The 16,710-nt window shown below is 36.4% G+C and overlaps 1 protein-coding gene across 18 annotated transcripts in view; it reads right to left on the bottom strand.

The window, feature by feature from the left end:
- The window catches only part of LOC135093242 (mitogen-activated protein kinase kinase kinase kinase 3-like), a 130,938-nt gene that overhangs the window by 59,064 nt on the left and 55,164 nt on the right, over window positions 1-16,710 (bottom strand). For 5 of the 18 annotated variants that reach the window (XM_063992262.1, XM_063992260.1, XM_063992263.1 and 2 more), the window contains 4 exons: window positions 11,942-11,995; window positions 4,915-4,992; window positions 4,627-4,805; window positions 459-628 (listed from right to left, as the gene is read on the bottom strand). In XM_063992262.1, coding sequence (XP_063848332.1) covers window positions 459-628; window positions 4,627-4,805; window positions 4,915-4,992; window positions 11,942-11,995 — 481 coding nt within the window. The remainder of the gene's footprint in view (window positions 1-458; window positions 629-4,626; window positions 4,806-4,914; window positions 4,993-11,941; window positions 11,996-16,710) is intronic. The other 13 variants (XM_063992266.1, XM_063992274.1, XM_063992277.1 and 10 more) reach the window with 5 other exon arrangements.

The raw sequence follows: 16,710 nt of genomic DNA, 5'->3' as shown, positions 1-16,710 counted from the left end.
TGACACTTTCTATTAATGAAGCAGTTTTTGGATAGTTGGAGAACAGACTTGGCATAGTTCCAGGCAGAAATATAAAGCACATGAGATTCTGGTGATGGAAGGCTCAAGAACCTTTTGTGGGCCACCTCTATCATGCATAGCACAAGAACAGTTTATGTTAAGCCAAGGTTTGGAAGGTTTAGGTCAAGAAGAAGAGTGATTAATGTACGCCTCACACATAGGTGCAACATCCAGCTTCGGATGGAAAATGAAGATAGAGAAAGTAGGAGAGAACAGAAAAGGGGCTACTGTCAGTTGTCTCAGACACCTGTGTTTCAGTGGGTAAAAGAAGATGAGGCTACAGCGGGGTTTAATGATAAGTTCACAGCACTCCCTGATCCAGTGCTTTAGACCTCACTGGGAGTAATTATCATGAAGTCTAAAGCACTGGATGGAAAGCTACTGATCTATGGCTTTACCTTTGAAAAGCAAGCTCCCATGTGAACCTTAGGAGTAGGTGGCAAGCCATTTGACTGCGGTCTGGGAGGCGTGTTGTGTCTTCTTTTGTCTTTCCGCCGAGGTGGTATAGGTGGCGTCCCACTCCCATCATCTTCACCACCACTGCTTCCTTGGCCATTTTCTTTGGTTCCTAGAAAATTTATGAACATATAGCAAATATGTCACACAATGTCTCTCTATCTGAAGAGGACAAGACATGATTCATGATCTCATTTTTAGTTCTGCCTTGCACCATTAATGCAGCATAGTATGAAATGCTGACCATTTAAAACACGTCTTTTGATTATCTTGACTAATCAAAAACACAATCTCAGAAACTTTTTCCTTTATTTCTTAATATAGTAAAGAATGGTAAAACAATGAAACATACATAACAATATATAATACACCACAGTTTTACAAAGTAAGACCAACCATGCAGAACAAAACTAACAGCCAATACACATGATAAAATCTAAAAATTTAGAATCCAACCATAGATATTAATCATGCAGGAGCTGCCTCTGGCATGAACAAAATGGAAAAATGAAGTGCTCACTGAAAGTATGGATAAATAAATGAATAAATTATAAAGTTCAAAGTTATAAAATAATTAAACAATTTGTTCACCCCCAAAAAATGAGATCAAGCTATGGTATTGATGTTCGAGTTGTAGAAAGGACGGAATAAAATATTCAAAGAAAAGAACATGCAACAAAGTCCTGCATTTCCCATGTTCAGATCTGATAAATCCACCAATCAAATCCAATCTTAATTTTCATGTGATGACCATACTCTTACATCTGGCAATTATTTCCCCTACAAAATATGCAGGTATATTCGATGACCACATTCTTACATTTGGCAGATCCTTTTTCCTTTAGAAAATACTCTCAAACTTTCCTCAGTATAATTCCCATCTAAGACTTTATTAATCTATCATGTATTAAAAGGCCTCTCAGCTCATCTGCTGCCATACTGATACTACGGGAGTCTTCATCACTGTCAACTTCATCATTCTGGGAAGGGAGAAAGAGAGAGAGAGAGAGAGAGAGAGAGAGAGAGAGAGAGAGAGAGAGAGAGAGAGAGAGAGAGAGAGAGAGAGAGAGAGAGAGAGAGAGAGAGAGAGAGAGAATACATGGGAAGAACAGATTCCAGAAGACTTATTGTTCTGTAATGAGTGCAAAGGAGTCCAGAGAAGTCACTGCATTTGGCATGCCAACAGGGCACTCAGTGGTTGTGCATGACATTTGGTATGAGCATGCGTCTCTTACTTTCCGATGAATGATCAATACATTGTTTGCAGGTATGCTAAGCAACTCTGCCTATGCCTACCTGGATGACATAATCATTGCAAGCAAAATGGTTGAATCACATCTTCAGAGTTTGTGTCCAGTTTTACAATCACTGCAGGAAGCTGGCCTTCAAGTAAAACTGTCAAAATGAGTGTTCTTTAAGTTCAAAATCACCTGTCTAGAACATGTCAATGGTGAAGGGATTCACACAATGGACGATAAAGTGTCAGCAGTCAAACACTTTCCACAACCAAAAACTGCTGAAAATGTAAAATTGGCTTTTAACTACCAACCATTCATTAAAGATTTTGCTAAACTCGCATTGCCACTCAATCAGTTGCTCAAAAAGAAGATTTCCTTTCATTGGAGAGCACTCCTTTGTGATGATGGCACAGAATTTCAAAATAATTTACTAACAGAGATCTATTCAAAGCATAGTAGCCAACAAACATTCACCATAGCTTATAACTCAAGTTTGAATGGTCTAGAGGAGAAAGCAAACTGGAAGATTCTTAAGGCTCTCTGACATGTTGTCAGTGGCTTACAAGACAAATGAAAGACTGGATTCCACAGGTGGCGGCTTGAATAAATGATTTCGTAAGTGAATCAACTGTGAAAACCCCACAATACATACTCAGTGGTGTAGATCAGAGATTGCCATATGATTTACTGGCATTTGTGAGTCTTCAATTACATTCATAAAAAGGTTAGGGAAAAGTTATTAGCCTCAGAGCAGAAATGATGACTCAACAACACAAGCATGCAGCCTATTACCTTAAAAGTGGGAGACAATGTGATGGTTCAAGGTGAGGTGATATTAGCAGTGAACATTCATCAGCTGTGTGTGTAAACAATGGTTAAGTGTGGTTTTCAATGACTGTACCAGTTTTTATCCATTAATCTTTTGATATTCTATGAACTCCTATGTATTTGTTACCTTCCCTTAAATGTATAACATTTTTTTGAGTGTTGTAGGTAATCAGGAAATATTTTATTCTACTTTTGGGGGCAGCCTGTCTCAAAACCATAGTGATTTTTTTGCCAATACTTTCATTATAACTCAAAATCAAATCACGTCTAATGCAGGCCATTAGTGGAACTGAACCCATACTTTAGCAGCCACCTGATTCATTTGAGAAGCCAAAATGGCCTTAAAAAGTATAGCTTTTCATTAGAAATGTAACACATGTTATGAATTGAAGTGTGATGTGAAACAGTAAAAACTGGATTAATCAAAGGTAAAACTGAAAACTATGAGTATACAAATGAAAATGCAGTAAAGATTCAACTTGAGCTTTCTCCTACACAATACTCCTACTTAATCTTATCCCTACTTACTAATAGTGCAGCCATCCCTAATGATAAGAAGATGATGATGATGGAGGCAAGTTAGGTCAATCTCAATAACTGTAGATTGTTGTGAAGAAGCTTTGTGGTGACAACATGATGATGGTGAAAAGTTATGGTCTTAATTTGTCCAGGTGTGGTTTGACAAGAGACTTTACCAGTAAGGCAGCTGATATGCATATGCTCACACCATGACATTATGGTGTGTGGTTTATTCTATTATGTTTAATTTAATTCCAAATATAAGTACTGTGACATCAATGTAATATCATCCCTCTAGTTCAGTTTTACTGTAATTTTACAAACTGAAATGCTAACATACATACATACTTACAAATATATTACAAGAATATTTGTCCAATTAAAATTGCAGGAAGCAATGATTACTTTTATAAGGGAAAATTGCCACAGATATGGAGGCAGGACTATAAGAACTTTGCTCAGGCTTTGTGTACTACATAAATACAATTGTAAAAGCAACCAAGTAAAAACACACACACAGACACACACACACACACACACACACACACACACACACACACACACTCAACACAACCTTCCAGACAACTATCCCCTCTTCTTCAATGACACTCAACTGTCCCCCTCTTCTACACTGAACATCCTTGGTCCGTCCTTTACTTTTAATCTAAACTGGAAACTTCATATCTCAACTCTAGCTAAAACAGCTTCTATGAAGTTAGGCGTTCTGAGACGTCTCCGCCAGTTTTTCTCATCCCCCCCCAGCTGCTTCACATGTCTGGGGGCATTCCACTCATACCACTCTTCTAGACAGGGTGGAATCAAAAGCTTTTCGTCTCATCAACTCCTCTCCTCTGACTAACTGTCTTCAGCCTCTCTCTCACTGCTGCAATGTTGCATCTCTAGCTGTCTTCTACCACTATTTTCATGCTAACTGCTCTTCTGATCTTGTTAACTGCATGTCTCCCCTCCTCCTGCAGCCTCGCTGCACAAGCCTTTCTTCTTTCTCTCACCCCTATTCTGTCCACCTCTCTAATGCAAGTGTTAATCATTCATCCATTTCTCTGGTAAACTCTGGAACTCCCAGCCTGTTTCTTTATTCCCACTTCCTATGACTTGAATTTCTTCAAGAGGGAGGTTTCAAGACACTTATCCTTCAATTTTTGACTACTGCTTTGGACCCTTTTATGGGACTGGCATCTCAGTGGGTTTTTTTTTTTAATTGGATTTTTGTTACCCTTGGCCAGTGTCCCTCCTACATAAACACACACACACACACACACACACACACACACACACACACACATATATATATATATATATATATATATATATATATATATATATATATATATATATATATATATATATATATATATATATATATATATATATATATATATATATATATATATATATATATATATATATATATGAAACATACAGTCCCTTACTATCCCTTACTATTAAATGGTACTGGATCTACAGATGATTAAGAAGGCACAACAAAGAAAGCTGGGATACAGACCATCCCTGCGGCGATCATGCTGGCTGTCACTCTGGGCACGGGCCCGGGAAGTAGCTGAGGTGAGGGTGAGGGTGGCAGTCTGGTCAGTGAGCTCCTCACCCTCCTCCTGATGTGCATCAGCACTGGAATGTCTCCTTGCATGTCCCCGTTCCCGCCCTGGCGATGACTGGTTGTATCTGCTGCAGGAAGATCCATTTACATAACTCCACACAAACCTGAACACTGGTCAAACTCACATTATTAGTGGTATGTCCCTAAAGACCACCCACAATAATATGCTCAACCCACCTGTTGTGATTGGCCTCATCAAGGGCCTGACTAGCTTCACTGAGGGAGGTTTCATCCATGCCCACTGGCAGGGTTGCTCTGCAGAGACCACAGGAGCAAGTATTAATGGCATCTCTGTGCCACACCATTGACAAATTAGTCATAACCTTCAACCATCCCAGTTTTAACCAAAGGCGAAGAAAATTATATCACAAATTTAACAAGTGATCACTCAGGAAGGATCTGGGAAGACCAGTATTTTGCAAAGCTTTGAATACCCAGATTACTTGTACATACACTCCCTGTATCATTTAGAAATTTGCATGAACTCATCTACTATAATCAGCTCACTAGTAAAGACAAATTCTATAAACAAGCATACAAAAACCAGGTAGCTCTGGTCAAATAAAACAATTCTGAAAATGTGTCACACTTGCAACAGAAACTTTCAAATACGTACAATCAGTTTCATACATTTCTGATGCAACAAAATTATTGTTCAGTAGTAATGACTTTATGAAGCACCAAAATATTCACAGACTGCTCTATAAAACTGCAACAAAGTAAGCCAGAGTCCATGCAAATCTGTTTCTTCAGCAAATGGCAAAATTTGATATTGAGAATCAGAGAAAACTGCCTGCCAGGAAGCACCACCTCCACCAAGTGCATGCAATAACAGTCTCATGGCTATAGAGTGATCTTGCCTCACCAAGCAGCAGCAGTAACAGCAAATGCTACAGTGGAATAATTTGTATGTGATGATTTGTTTATACGTAGGCAAAGATAATGTAAGGTGCAAAGAGGAAGTTAACCCAAGTTTTGGAGTTAGGAAAATGAATCCTGAGATATTAAAGTACAGAAGTAACCATATATATATATATATATATATATATATATATATATATATATATATATATATATATATATATATATATATCTGCCGTGCCTAGTTAAAACACTGAATATACAAATTTCACGATTTTTAGTTTTGTATCCCTTCTTATGTAATTTTACCCATAGAATCGATTGAGCACATCGCCAAATGGCTATCGACCATAGTCGATGATATGTTTTTCAAGTACGAGATATGACTAGTAAGCAAGATACAGTAAGAAAATTTTTCAATCCCCTCGCCTGAAAAAATGGCATTTCGTATATACGGTGTTTTGTCTTGGCACGGCAGATATATATATATATATATATATATATATATATATATATATATATATATATATATATATATATATATATATATATATATATATATATATATATATATATATATATATATATATATATTTTTTTTTTTTTTTTTTTTTTTTTTTTTTTCACCTTCTAAGTGTTAATTTAAAAGTACAAAGGTAGTGTGCATGTCTCAGCTGCCATATGACACCAATACCCATTCAAGCACCTGGCTGACTCTAATCCTACTTCCACCACTATATATTACAAAATCTAAAATACTTACATTAACATGAATGTATCTGCATATTTTCTAAATATTTAAACTGTTATATAAAACCATACTGAAGCCATAGGAACCTAATTTGTATTTATCAAGTACAGGTTGAACTTTGATTCAACAGAATCACAGGGGCCTAAAACGTGGCATTAAGTCCATTTTGCCACTGAATCTGGCAGATAAGAATATAATTTTTTTTTTTTAATTGTTACTAAACATAAAAAGCCCAAAACTCAATGCATTCCACTTCTGCATTTACCATTCAACATACGCTATATTGGGCATAATTCAATCATAATCTGTTGAGTAAATGACACACAGTAAAACCTCCCTAAACTGAACCCGAATAAGCTGAATATCGGATAACCCGAACACCCTTATGGCAACCCAACATACTTTTGGTATGTTTATGCGAAAAACTGGCCAACTGACCAAACACGCCAACCCCTTCTGAACAAATTTCATATAAATCAAACTTTAGGTCAGTTTATGTGGAAAAATGGCCAGCCGACCGAACAATTATCAGATAAATTGAAGTTTAGGTCAATTTATGTAAACAACCAGCATACAAACCGACTTCATCTGGCAACACTGCGGCTGCGCCTAAATTACGCAATAGGACTTGGCTTGAATGCATGTGCTCGTTGTTCAGTGACCACCTGTTTCTCTCTGCCACCCCTAGTTTCATGATGGCCTCCAAGATTTCTTTGAGATAACAAAATATGCTGTGAATGTCTGTCTATCTTGGGGCTTATAATGTGCTGACAAATATGCTGTAAATAACAATAAACATCCATGTTTATGTACATAGAAACCAGCCAAAAACATGTAATGTCGGATAAACCAAACCATAGGCCACCTCGCCCCATATAGTTCGGTTTATGGAGGTTTTAATGTAATAGGTTTTGGAAAGTTGGTGGTTAGTCTTCATGAATCAATTAGTTTCTTTTCCATTAATAATTTAATTTTCTGCAATGTTAATTAAATATAAATGATGTATATCTATTCTGAGAAAGCCATTCTAAAGTAACTTGAAAAGCACTTCAATGACAATTTAACTAGAAAAAAACAAGCCTACCACAGCAAAAGGGAGTGAAGGCTAACAAAACCAACATGAACTTATCAATCCACAAATTCAAAACACATCACTTCCATTCATTCAAAATTCATCCTGTACATAAAGATTGATGAATGAGACAATCTTTCCTTATGTCTGCACAACAAAAAATATATTTCAAACAGGGATTACCAGCACATAATTAACACCAATAAGGTGTACTTTTGCAATACCATGAGCAAACTCACTTACACTAAATTCTTGTTTTCACCCAAAGCCCAGGAGATGTCAGAAAGTATAACTCTTGTGTCCACAATAGCTTATACAGTGGGCTACATCATAGTCCTAATGTTTGGAGTTCCAATACCTCATCTTCTCCTGTGTGGTACTGATAGACAGTACATCTTAATATAAGCTAAGAATGGCAATCTTGGAGCTCACTTGATTAGTAAACAGAATCATGAAAACAAAGGTATGCACACCTTCATAGAAAAATAAGAGGGTAATGGCTCTTAAGCCCTTAGGTGACATGCTTTTGCCAGTTAAACCACAAATAGAAACTAAATTGAAATCCTGTAATGTGTATGATGTCCAAACCAACTTGCTGGCAAGAAGAGTAATGAGTGCTTGACCTCTCCTAACATCTCTTTTCATACATATAGTCCTTGATTCTATCCTTCCTTCTTTTAAATGGCCTTTCTCTCCTATCAGCACCTTCAGTTTCACTTAAATAAACTCTGTTAAATTTTTGCTCTTCATTCTCTCAATATGGCCATGCCATCTCAGTGTGTTCTTTTCTCACATTCCAGTTCTTCATAATTTACACCACACTTGCACCTGCACTCATACCACATCTGTCATGCACACTTTCACTGGTCTCACCTTCCCACCTTGTCACTCCATGTACCTCTCACAGACACTCAGATAACTCATTTCCACAACACACATTCTTGACTCTTGTGCCCTATTCCATGTTCAGGTCACTGATCCATACCTCTATGTTGGTAAGACAATACTATTCCACAAACCTTTCTTTACATGGTTTCTTCCATGGTTCTTTCAATTGATCCTATAACACACCTACTTTTTACAATCCTCTCTCTTATCTCTCCATCCATCTTACCAAATTAACCAAGCACCATTCCCAAAAACTTAAACTCACTTACTTCTTTCATTTTCTCTCCTCCCATAAACATCTCATAACTGCTTACAGCTGGCACACTCACCCTATAAGTATCCTAAAGTCACATACCTTTATTTCCTCTCTCAAAATCCATTCACCTTACTTTTCATGACATTCATACACACACAGCCTATAGAATTGATCCACCATTTTCTAAAGTTTCCTTTCACTCTCCATCAGTAAGCCAGTGAGGTCTGCAAACAAACATGCTACTATGGACCATGCTGTTTCATCCTTACATCAACATGTATTAGCTTTCATCTCCCCTATTCTGCCATCTATAAAAATATCAAACAATCATGGTAACATCACACATCACTGTTTTACTTATGTTCCTATGAAAGCAAAACTATCAAAATTTTCCTCCAGCCTTACACATACACTTACATCCCTGTAAAAAGCCTTAATTAATTCCTTCCATCTCCCCTCCTACACTATAAATTTTTAAAATGTCCCAAAGGGCTTCGCTGTCCATCCTATCACATGCTAGCTCTTGGTCTATGGCAGTGGTTTCCAACCTTTTCAAATTCTCGTCCCCCTTCATTAAATGACAAGTTCCCTGCGCCCCCTCCACTCTGGTTTAAATACTGCTATTTACTGTCATAGTCGGCACAAGTCAGAGATAAAAAAATTATACAATACATAATTATGTATGTATGACAATGTATAGGCTTACCTTTACGTCTTAACCAATTATGTATTCCATCAAAATCAATAATGTTGATATATAATCATCTACTAAGTAATTTTTCTACTTTATGAAGTGCTTATGGCCCCCCCTGGCAGCCCTTCGTGCCCCCTTAGGGGGGCGCGCCCCACAGGTTGGAAACCACTGGTCTATGGACACTCCATACAGCTTTTCATCCTTTCCTAAAGACTCCACTAATATCTTTTTGATTGGAAATATCTGATCTGTACAGCCTTTTTATTTCTTGTGTCTTCCCTGTCTTTCTCTCTCTGACCTTTACCTCAGTCACTTCAATCAGTCTGTCAGTCAAACAGGCAAACTTTTCTCCTATAATTATAAAACTAATTCCTAAAACCTTTATTTTTTATACAACTGTATAATAACTGTCTTCTTTCACTTATCTGGTGTTTCTCCCTGCTTCCAAACCAGTTAATTTATGCACGAGTACTAGAAGCACCCAGCCTACTACCACTTCACCCTCATACTTTAACATTCCCACAGATATTTCATATATGCCTGCAATTTTGTCATACTTTAACCTGGCGATCACCTTCTCTCTGCATACACACTCTTTCTCCACCTGTTTCCATACTTTTAATAGATACCACTGCTTCCCTTCCTGTCTTCTCATTCACCGAACAGTCAAAATACCTCTTCCAAACACCTTCTCCCTCCTCCCTGCTACCTACAAAAGCTCCATCTTCTGTCTCCCTTCTCACATTCCCACACTACTCTCACCTCTCTTTCTCCCTTTTAACCTTTCCACAACCACTTCCAATTCTCAATGAAATGATCACATAGCTTCATAACAAACTCATCTACTCTCCTTTCACTTTTTCTTATCAGTTTCTTCACTTTCCTATTCCAGGACTTGTACTTTCTTTTTGTTTTGATTTCCTCAGGCATATTTTAAGTAGAATTCTTTTCCTCTTAGCTCCACTACATTTTTTTCTTTTTATTCACTAGTCAAAATAATACCAATTATGAACATTACAGACTAGACAACTAAGAAGACCAGCTAATACAAGAGAATTTGCATACTCTGTGCTGCATTTGTCACCACAAATTTAGTGGGAGCTTCTAGGAAAGAGGAAGCTATCTCACCTAAGTTTGACTTACATAGCATTCACTGTATCAATATTAAATTCATTTTTTACTACTCTTGCTTGTACAATTATACATAAATATAATAAATAAATAATCAATATAATATCCTTATATCTTCTTCATCAGTGAATTTCATGTATTAGTGGCACATGCAAAATTGGAGATGGATCTTGTGCACATTGAATGCAGTGTTGTTGCACCATGCTACCCGAGTGTGTACATCCATGCATTGGAGCAAATGTAACTGAAATATTAGTACCCCACTACCCATCCAGTATTCTACAACTCTCTATCATGCTGAACTTCAATAACTATAATGTTAAATGCATATTGTTATTGCTACATAAAGATGGACTACCTTATCTAACTGAAAAAATCTAGCTGAAAGAGGTATCAATATATGCTATAATCTTGATTATTAATTGGTCAATTTACTGCAATATTTTACCCCAATTAAAAATTATTCACAGCCTTGTTTTTTAACAGCAAATAAAAGACTGGTACAAACATAAATATATAATCTGGGAAAAGATAAAGCAAGAGAACATCAAATAATGTATGGGGTTTAAACACAAGGACCTACCTACATAAGTAATAGATGAAGTAATGAAACATTAATAAGTCTATCTTCCCTATTAAAAAATACACACAAGAAACAAATAAGTTTGTAAATAATTGTTCTGTAGTGAATTAAAAATATGTATTGCTGCTGTGAATTTTTTTCTAATAACTAGATGCTAGTTGCTTGAATGTTTTGTCAGTTACTTGAATGCTTTGTGTTCTATGTGGGAAACAACCAAAATTAAAGCAACATGACTCAAGATTGTAAATAAATCAAATTTAATTAAGATAAGAAAATTAAAAAAAAGACATTCTCCAGTTTTGTCACTACAAGGAAGATAATTATCTAACACTTTTCTAATTTTCTAGTATGACATGTCATTGCAGTGAAGTGCAATACGGTAAAGACATTGATCTCATCCAACAATTTTCATGAAGAAAATGAGCAAACTCACTCTTAAGAATGATACTCAATTACTTAACTTTTTTTGTTAAACTAGTAACTATGCATAAGCAACAGCTATTTGATGTTGGACTAAGAGTGTCACACCTAGATATAATAAAAAATTCAAATTTCAACACAAATTTTCCTTCTGAGAAATTTTGTGCCTACAAGCTTTTTACTTGTCTTCTCTTGCAATGGTAAGGTAAATTATGTTCCTCTTTCAGCCACTTTTTTCAAAGAAACCTCTATGTGACAACTGCTGGTATCAGGTTACTATTGCCAGCATCTCATGAGATCACCATACCACTCCATAATATGATGTGAGAACCTTCATTAAACCTCTTTTTTCATTTGCAAGTTATGCAAAAAAAAAAAGTCACTTTTAAACATGCTTTAGTAAAAGGATGCATTAATCCAAAACTATTGAGTGAGTCTGGCAAGTATGTAAATTTTTTTTTTTAGCAAAAATGCTTAAGGTCAATGTTAGTCGTGGTGATCTGAGGGCTGGCTAGCATACTAGCCAAAAGAGCAAGTGGTCAACATACTGGGAGGAGTAGGTCATATCCACGTCCAAGTCAGAGAGACGATCGCTGTGCCCCCTGAAAATGGACGCCACTCCTTAGCTTTCCTAACACAAATGGCTCATCATGCAAACAGTTGGTGCCAGCAACTGGCCAGTTGATATCTTTGTACTGGTATCATTGTTCATTCTGATGTCTTGGTATGACTTGGCTTCAAAGACTACATAGTGTTCTTTTAGAGTTAAGAAAACTTATACTGAACTATCATCTAATGGATTCAGACTTACTGGAATGAAAACATACTTACTATGACATAATGCTCAATACCATACACACAAAATATATGCTCTGCCAACATATAAACTGAGTATGAATAAAATATAAAATACATGGAAAAAATCTAGCACCCATTTTTAATTGAACAGTGTCAATGAAGCACAAAATCAGGATTAGAATTAACTGCAAACCAATATTTAGTTCCTCATGCTTCAATTAATGGGAGCAATTATGCTGACATCCCTGCCAACATGCCAGTGTGCAGATATTATGAAATCACTGCAATTAATAACCATCTGCTGTTGTTAGGTGTGAAGCTATTACAACATTACTGCCTGCCACAGGTTACCAGCTCATTGGCACATTGACACACTTTCACACATTGGCTCTTCATCATATTTACCCTGCAGTAGTTTTCTTCCTGCTGCAAAACATTTCTTATCAAGATTCATGCTTCTTTTTGTCCTTTACTTTCTTTGCTGTTATGTTAAAAAGCACCCTTCAATAACAAAGCATAACAAACTTCCACTCCCATTTACTACAAGTCTCTCACCAATCTGCCTTAAGCCTTACAGATATTCAAGACCTGCAGCAGCCACTTAGCCAAATTATCACTAACATTATAAGCAAACACCTCTTCTTTTACATATACAAATCTGAAATTATGAGCCTATAAAAATACAACCCACATCTTGAGTTATTTATAAATATTGAATTTCTCCCAATATATAAAAGAATATGATCTGTTACTAAACAAGATATAAAAGTTCAACATCCAAGAAACCTATCTAAAATGTCTATCAATGCTGTCAGTTGCCTTTTTATTCTTTTCATATTTGCTAAACTCACAAATATCAACCTGATGCCTGTAAAAAATAACAGGAAAAGGTATATGGCTATATTGTCACTTTCAAATCCAATCCAGAACATATAATCATAGACTTAGTTTAATTAGTGTTCCATCTACTGCAACAGATCACATTCAATCCCTATTAATTTTCACTATGTACCAAAACAGAAACCCCAAACATACCATATATTATGTTAGTAAAGTTTAAATGATATTCATTAGCATGGCTTTACATAGGCCAGGATGTGTTATCATTAACAACCATAACTGAGACAGATTGAAATTAACACATAACCCAAAACACAAGCTAATAACAGAAGAAAAGTGTAAATATTAATGAGCATTTCAATTACTTAGGAACACAATTTTGGTTTTACTCCTTATTCATTTTTTTTAGACAGAGTTTGTCCTTGGATGGTTAGATAAAATATGACTAGCTAGGAAAAACCACAACCAAGAGTCAAACAAAAAATAAGTTAAGGTGTGTGTGTGTGTGTGTGTGTGTGTGTGTGTGTGTGTGTGTGTGTGTGTGTGTGTGTGTGTGTGTGTGTGTGTGTTTACCTAATTGTAGTAAAGATGATTTTTAGATTAAGCTTGTGTGTTCTATTCTTTTCGGAAACATATAGGGATTCATGCCATGGTTGCATTAGCAAAAACCAGTGGTCAATAGCTTGTTGGGCAGTTACTTCAATGTCTCAGAACCAAAACCAATAATTTTCACACCTAATATCACCTCACACCACCTGGACCAACATAAGCAGGATGTGAATGATTTCTCCATCACCCAGAGTTGGCCTCAGCCAGGTTTTATGTTGAAGAAATATTACAGGAACAAAGAGCATCCCCAGGAGCTCCAGACAAGACTATCTCACCATCTTGACAGGTTTGATTGCTCTCTGTAACTGGTCTTACCAACAATTGAGCTAAGCTTGGTACCAGTCACTACCAATCAGATGCCTCTGGCTATTACAATGGTAGCATACTGGCCTCACACTCCAAGATCAGCAGATTGAGTCTTGCCCAGACCTGTGAGCTTAAGCTGTTCACTGGGAGGCTACTGCTGCTGCTGGACACCACGGTAGGGGGTTGGCTTTGTCTGGCTGATTATCAATAATTTTTTTTTTTTTTCGTACAGTTTCCCTACTTTATTAACTTTGATTGAAAGATACCCAGCAATCTCTAAGAAAAAAAATCAATGCTGAACCTGTGAATCCCCATCATTGACTGGGGAATAAGAAAAATGGGTGAGGATGAGCTGGCCCCAGCCTGATGCTATGGTGACATCTGGTGTCTTCTATAAGTGCTGTATTCTGTATTTTCTCTATCTTCTACATTTTACTCAAGCTCAAGTCATCCTGTCTCAATCTTGATTTTTATAATCTGTAAGTTGATGTTCCTTGCACACAGAATATCTGCATCCAAGTCATTCTAAGCTCTGAAATACAGTTAAATCTCTCAGCATTTAGGCATCTCATCTATTCCAATTTGTACTCATCATATCTGGTTCTCCCTGTTCACATTTTCTAATCCACTTCATATTAGAGAATAGTGTAAAATACTCCCTCTTTACCTTCTTATTCCAGTCTTTTCAAATATGATAGTCATGTTGCTCTTGGCATCAATATAACTGCATTTTTTTGCACCCTCTCTAATCATCTTGAATGCCTTTACTTGTCACAGCTGCACATTCCATATTTCACTGTGATCATAAATAGTACCAGTTGTCAATATTTCCTCCATTCAGTCATATGCCACTCATTTGTTTATCTTTTTTTCATGTGTATGGCCCTCCAATGGTCAAAGCATCTCTAGTGATTGGTTGTCTTGCATCTTCACTGCCAAATCCTTTCTTCCTTGCTTTTATCAATTCCATTATTACTAACATAACATTTCCATGTCTCCTTTTACTCTTTCCCATCTCATGAACCTGACATTTATCAGCATCAAACAGTATTTTTCAGTCTTAGCTGTCTTTGTATCATATTCAGCCTTCCTGTCTGCCGTGGCAGATCAGATCCACATGGTGATTTAGTGAACATTTTACATCAGATGCAACTCCTAATGCAATCCTCCTCATTTTATCTACGTTTGAGACTGCTGATCACCAGCTTGTGCCCTCAGTGACTGGGGAATAGGGAGCAGGAAGATATCTAAGAAAAATTTTGACTACATGCCGGGATTCAAATTCAGGACATCCTGTATTCCTGTATTATAGTCACATGCACTACTGTCTGATCCATCACACTCCTGATTGGTTTAGTCTTCTTGTAACTGTGTGCATTTAGATAGAACATAAGAAATAAGAGAAGCTGCAAGAAGCCATCAGGCCTACATGTGGCAGTCCCTGTATGAAATATACCTACCTATTTCCACCTATCATCTCCATCCATATATCTGTCTAATCTTCTCTTAAAGCTCCCTAATGACTCAGCACTAACAACTTGATTACTGAATCCATTCCATTCATCTATCACTTTATTTAAGAACCAATTCCTTCCTACCTCTTTTTAAACCTAAATTTTTCAAGCTTGAATCCATTATTTCATGTTCTATCCTGGTTACTATTCCTAAGAATTTTGCTCACATCCCCATTGTTATAACCCTTAAAACACTTAAAGAGTTGCTGCTTGTTGTATGCAGAGACCAAGCTACTCATGTCTCTATCTAAACTGTCCAGTTTTTTTTAATTTATTTGATGTACAAACATATTTTGCTTATTGTAATTTGTAGTTTGTTCCACATACCCATATTTCTAGAGGAAGCTATACTTTCTTTTATATCATTCAAACATTTCCCTTTCTTCAATTTCTTTTGGTATCCTCCAGTTATCAGGTCATTTTGGGTACCTACAACAGATCAATTTCTTTCAATCTCTTAATTACTTTTCATGTCATAGTCTGATATTCACACTCATTTTGTTTCAAGTGTTGACATTTCAATTTTTCAGTTTCCTTTGTAAATTTTCCAATAATGATGATCTTGATTTATTTTGTTGTTCCATCCACCCAATATCTGAACTTTCCTTACAATGCATAGACCACACAACCTCAGTATATTCTGATTCTAACTTGATCGTTGTGATATGTTCTTGTCTATGTGAACAGCCATTTTTATTTTCTCTATATCTGATATACCTCTCATATCTGATATATACCTCCAAATATATTATTAATATGCTTTCCTGATTACTATGGTGCATATGACTGAAGAGGCAATTAGTTGGCAAAGTGGCTTGCCAATCTCTGCTAAACAACACTTGGCAGAAGTAACACTTTCCATAAAGGTAGCAAATTTGCCATTATGGTTACAATACCTTTGTCAAGCCTATTAGTCTATAATAAGAACCCCATTTAACTTATTTCCACACCAGAACTTATAAAAGCCTTATGACAGAAGAATATAGGACATTTCTAAAGGCTATGTAACTTGCTAGGACAAGTGCTGGAAATTAGCAAATAAAAAAATCAAGAAAAATTGTAAGAATAATGGTGCACAGTTACCTATTGATTGTGCAAAATATTATGGATATTAAAAGTATTACACACCAAGTAAATGGAATGTAGGTGACATATATAAGAAACAGTAAGTGACACTGGCCCATAGTGACCTAAAGCCACAAATTTTGTCTCAGCTGGTGGGAGTGTACTCCTCACTTCTGTCAAGTGAG

Source organism: Scylla paramamosain, chromosome 42 (genome assembly GCF_035594125.1).
Source record: "Scylla paramamosain isolate STU-SP2022 chromosome 42, ASM3559412v1, whole genome shotgun sequence".
NCBI lineage: Eukaryota > Metazoa > Arthropoda > Malacostraca > Decapoda > Portunidae > Scylla > Scylla paramamosain.
Note: the sequence above shows the minus strand (reverse complement) of the source record. Positions and strands in the feature narration are given on the sequence as shown.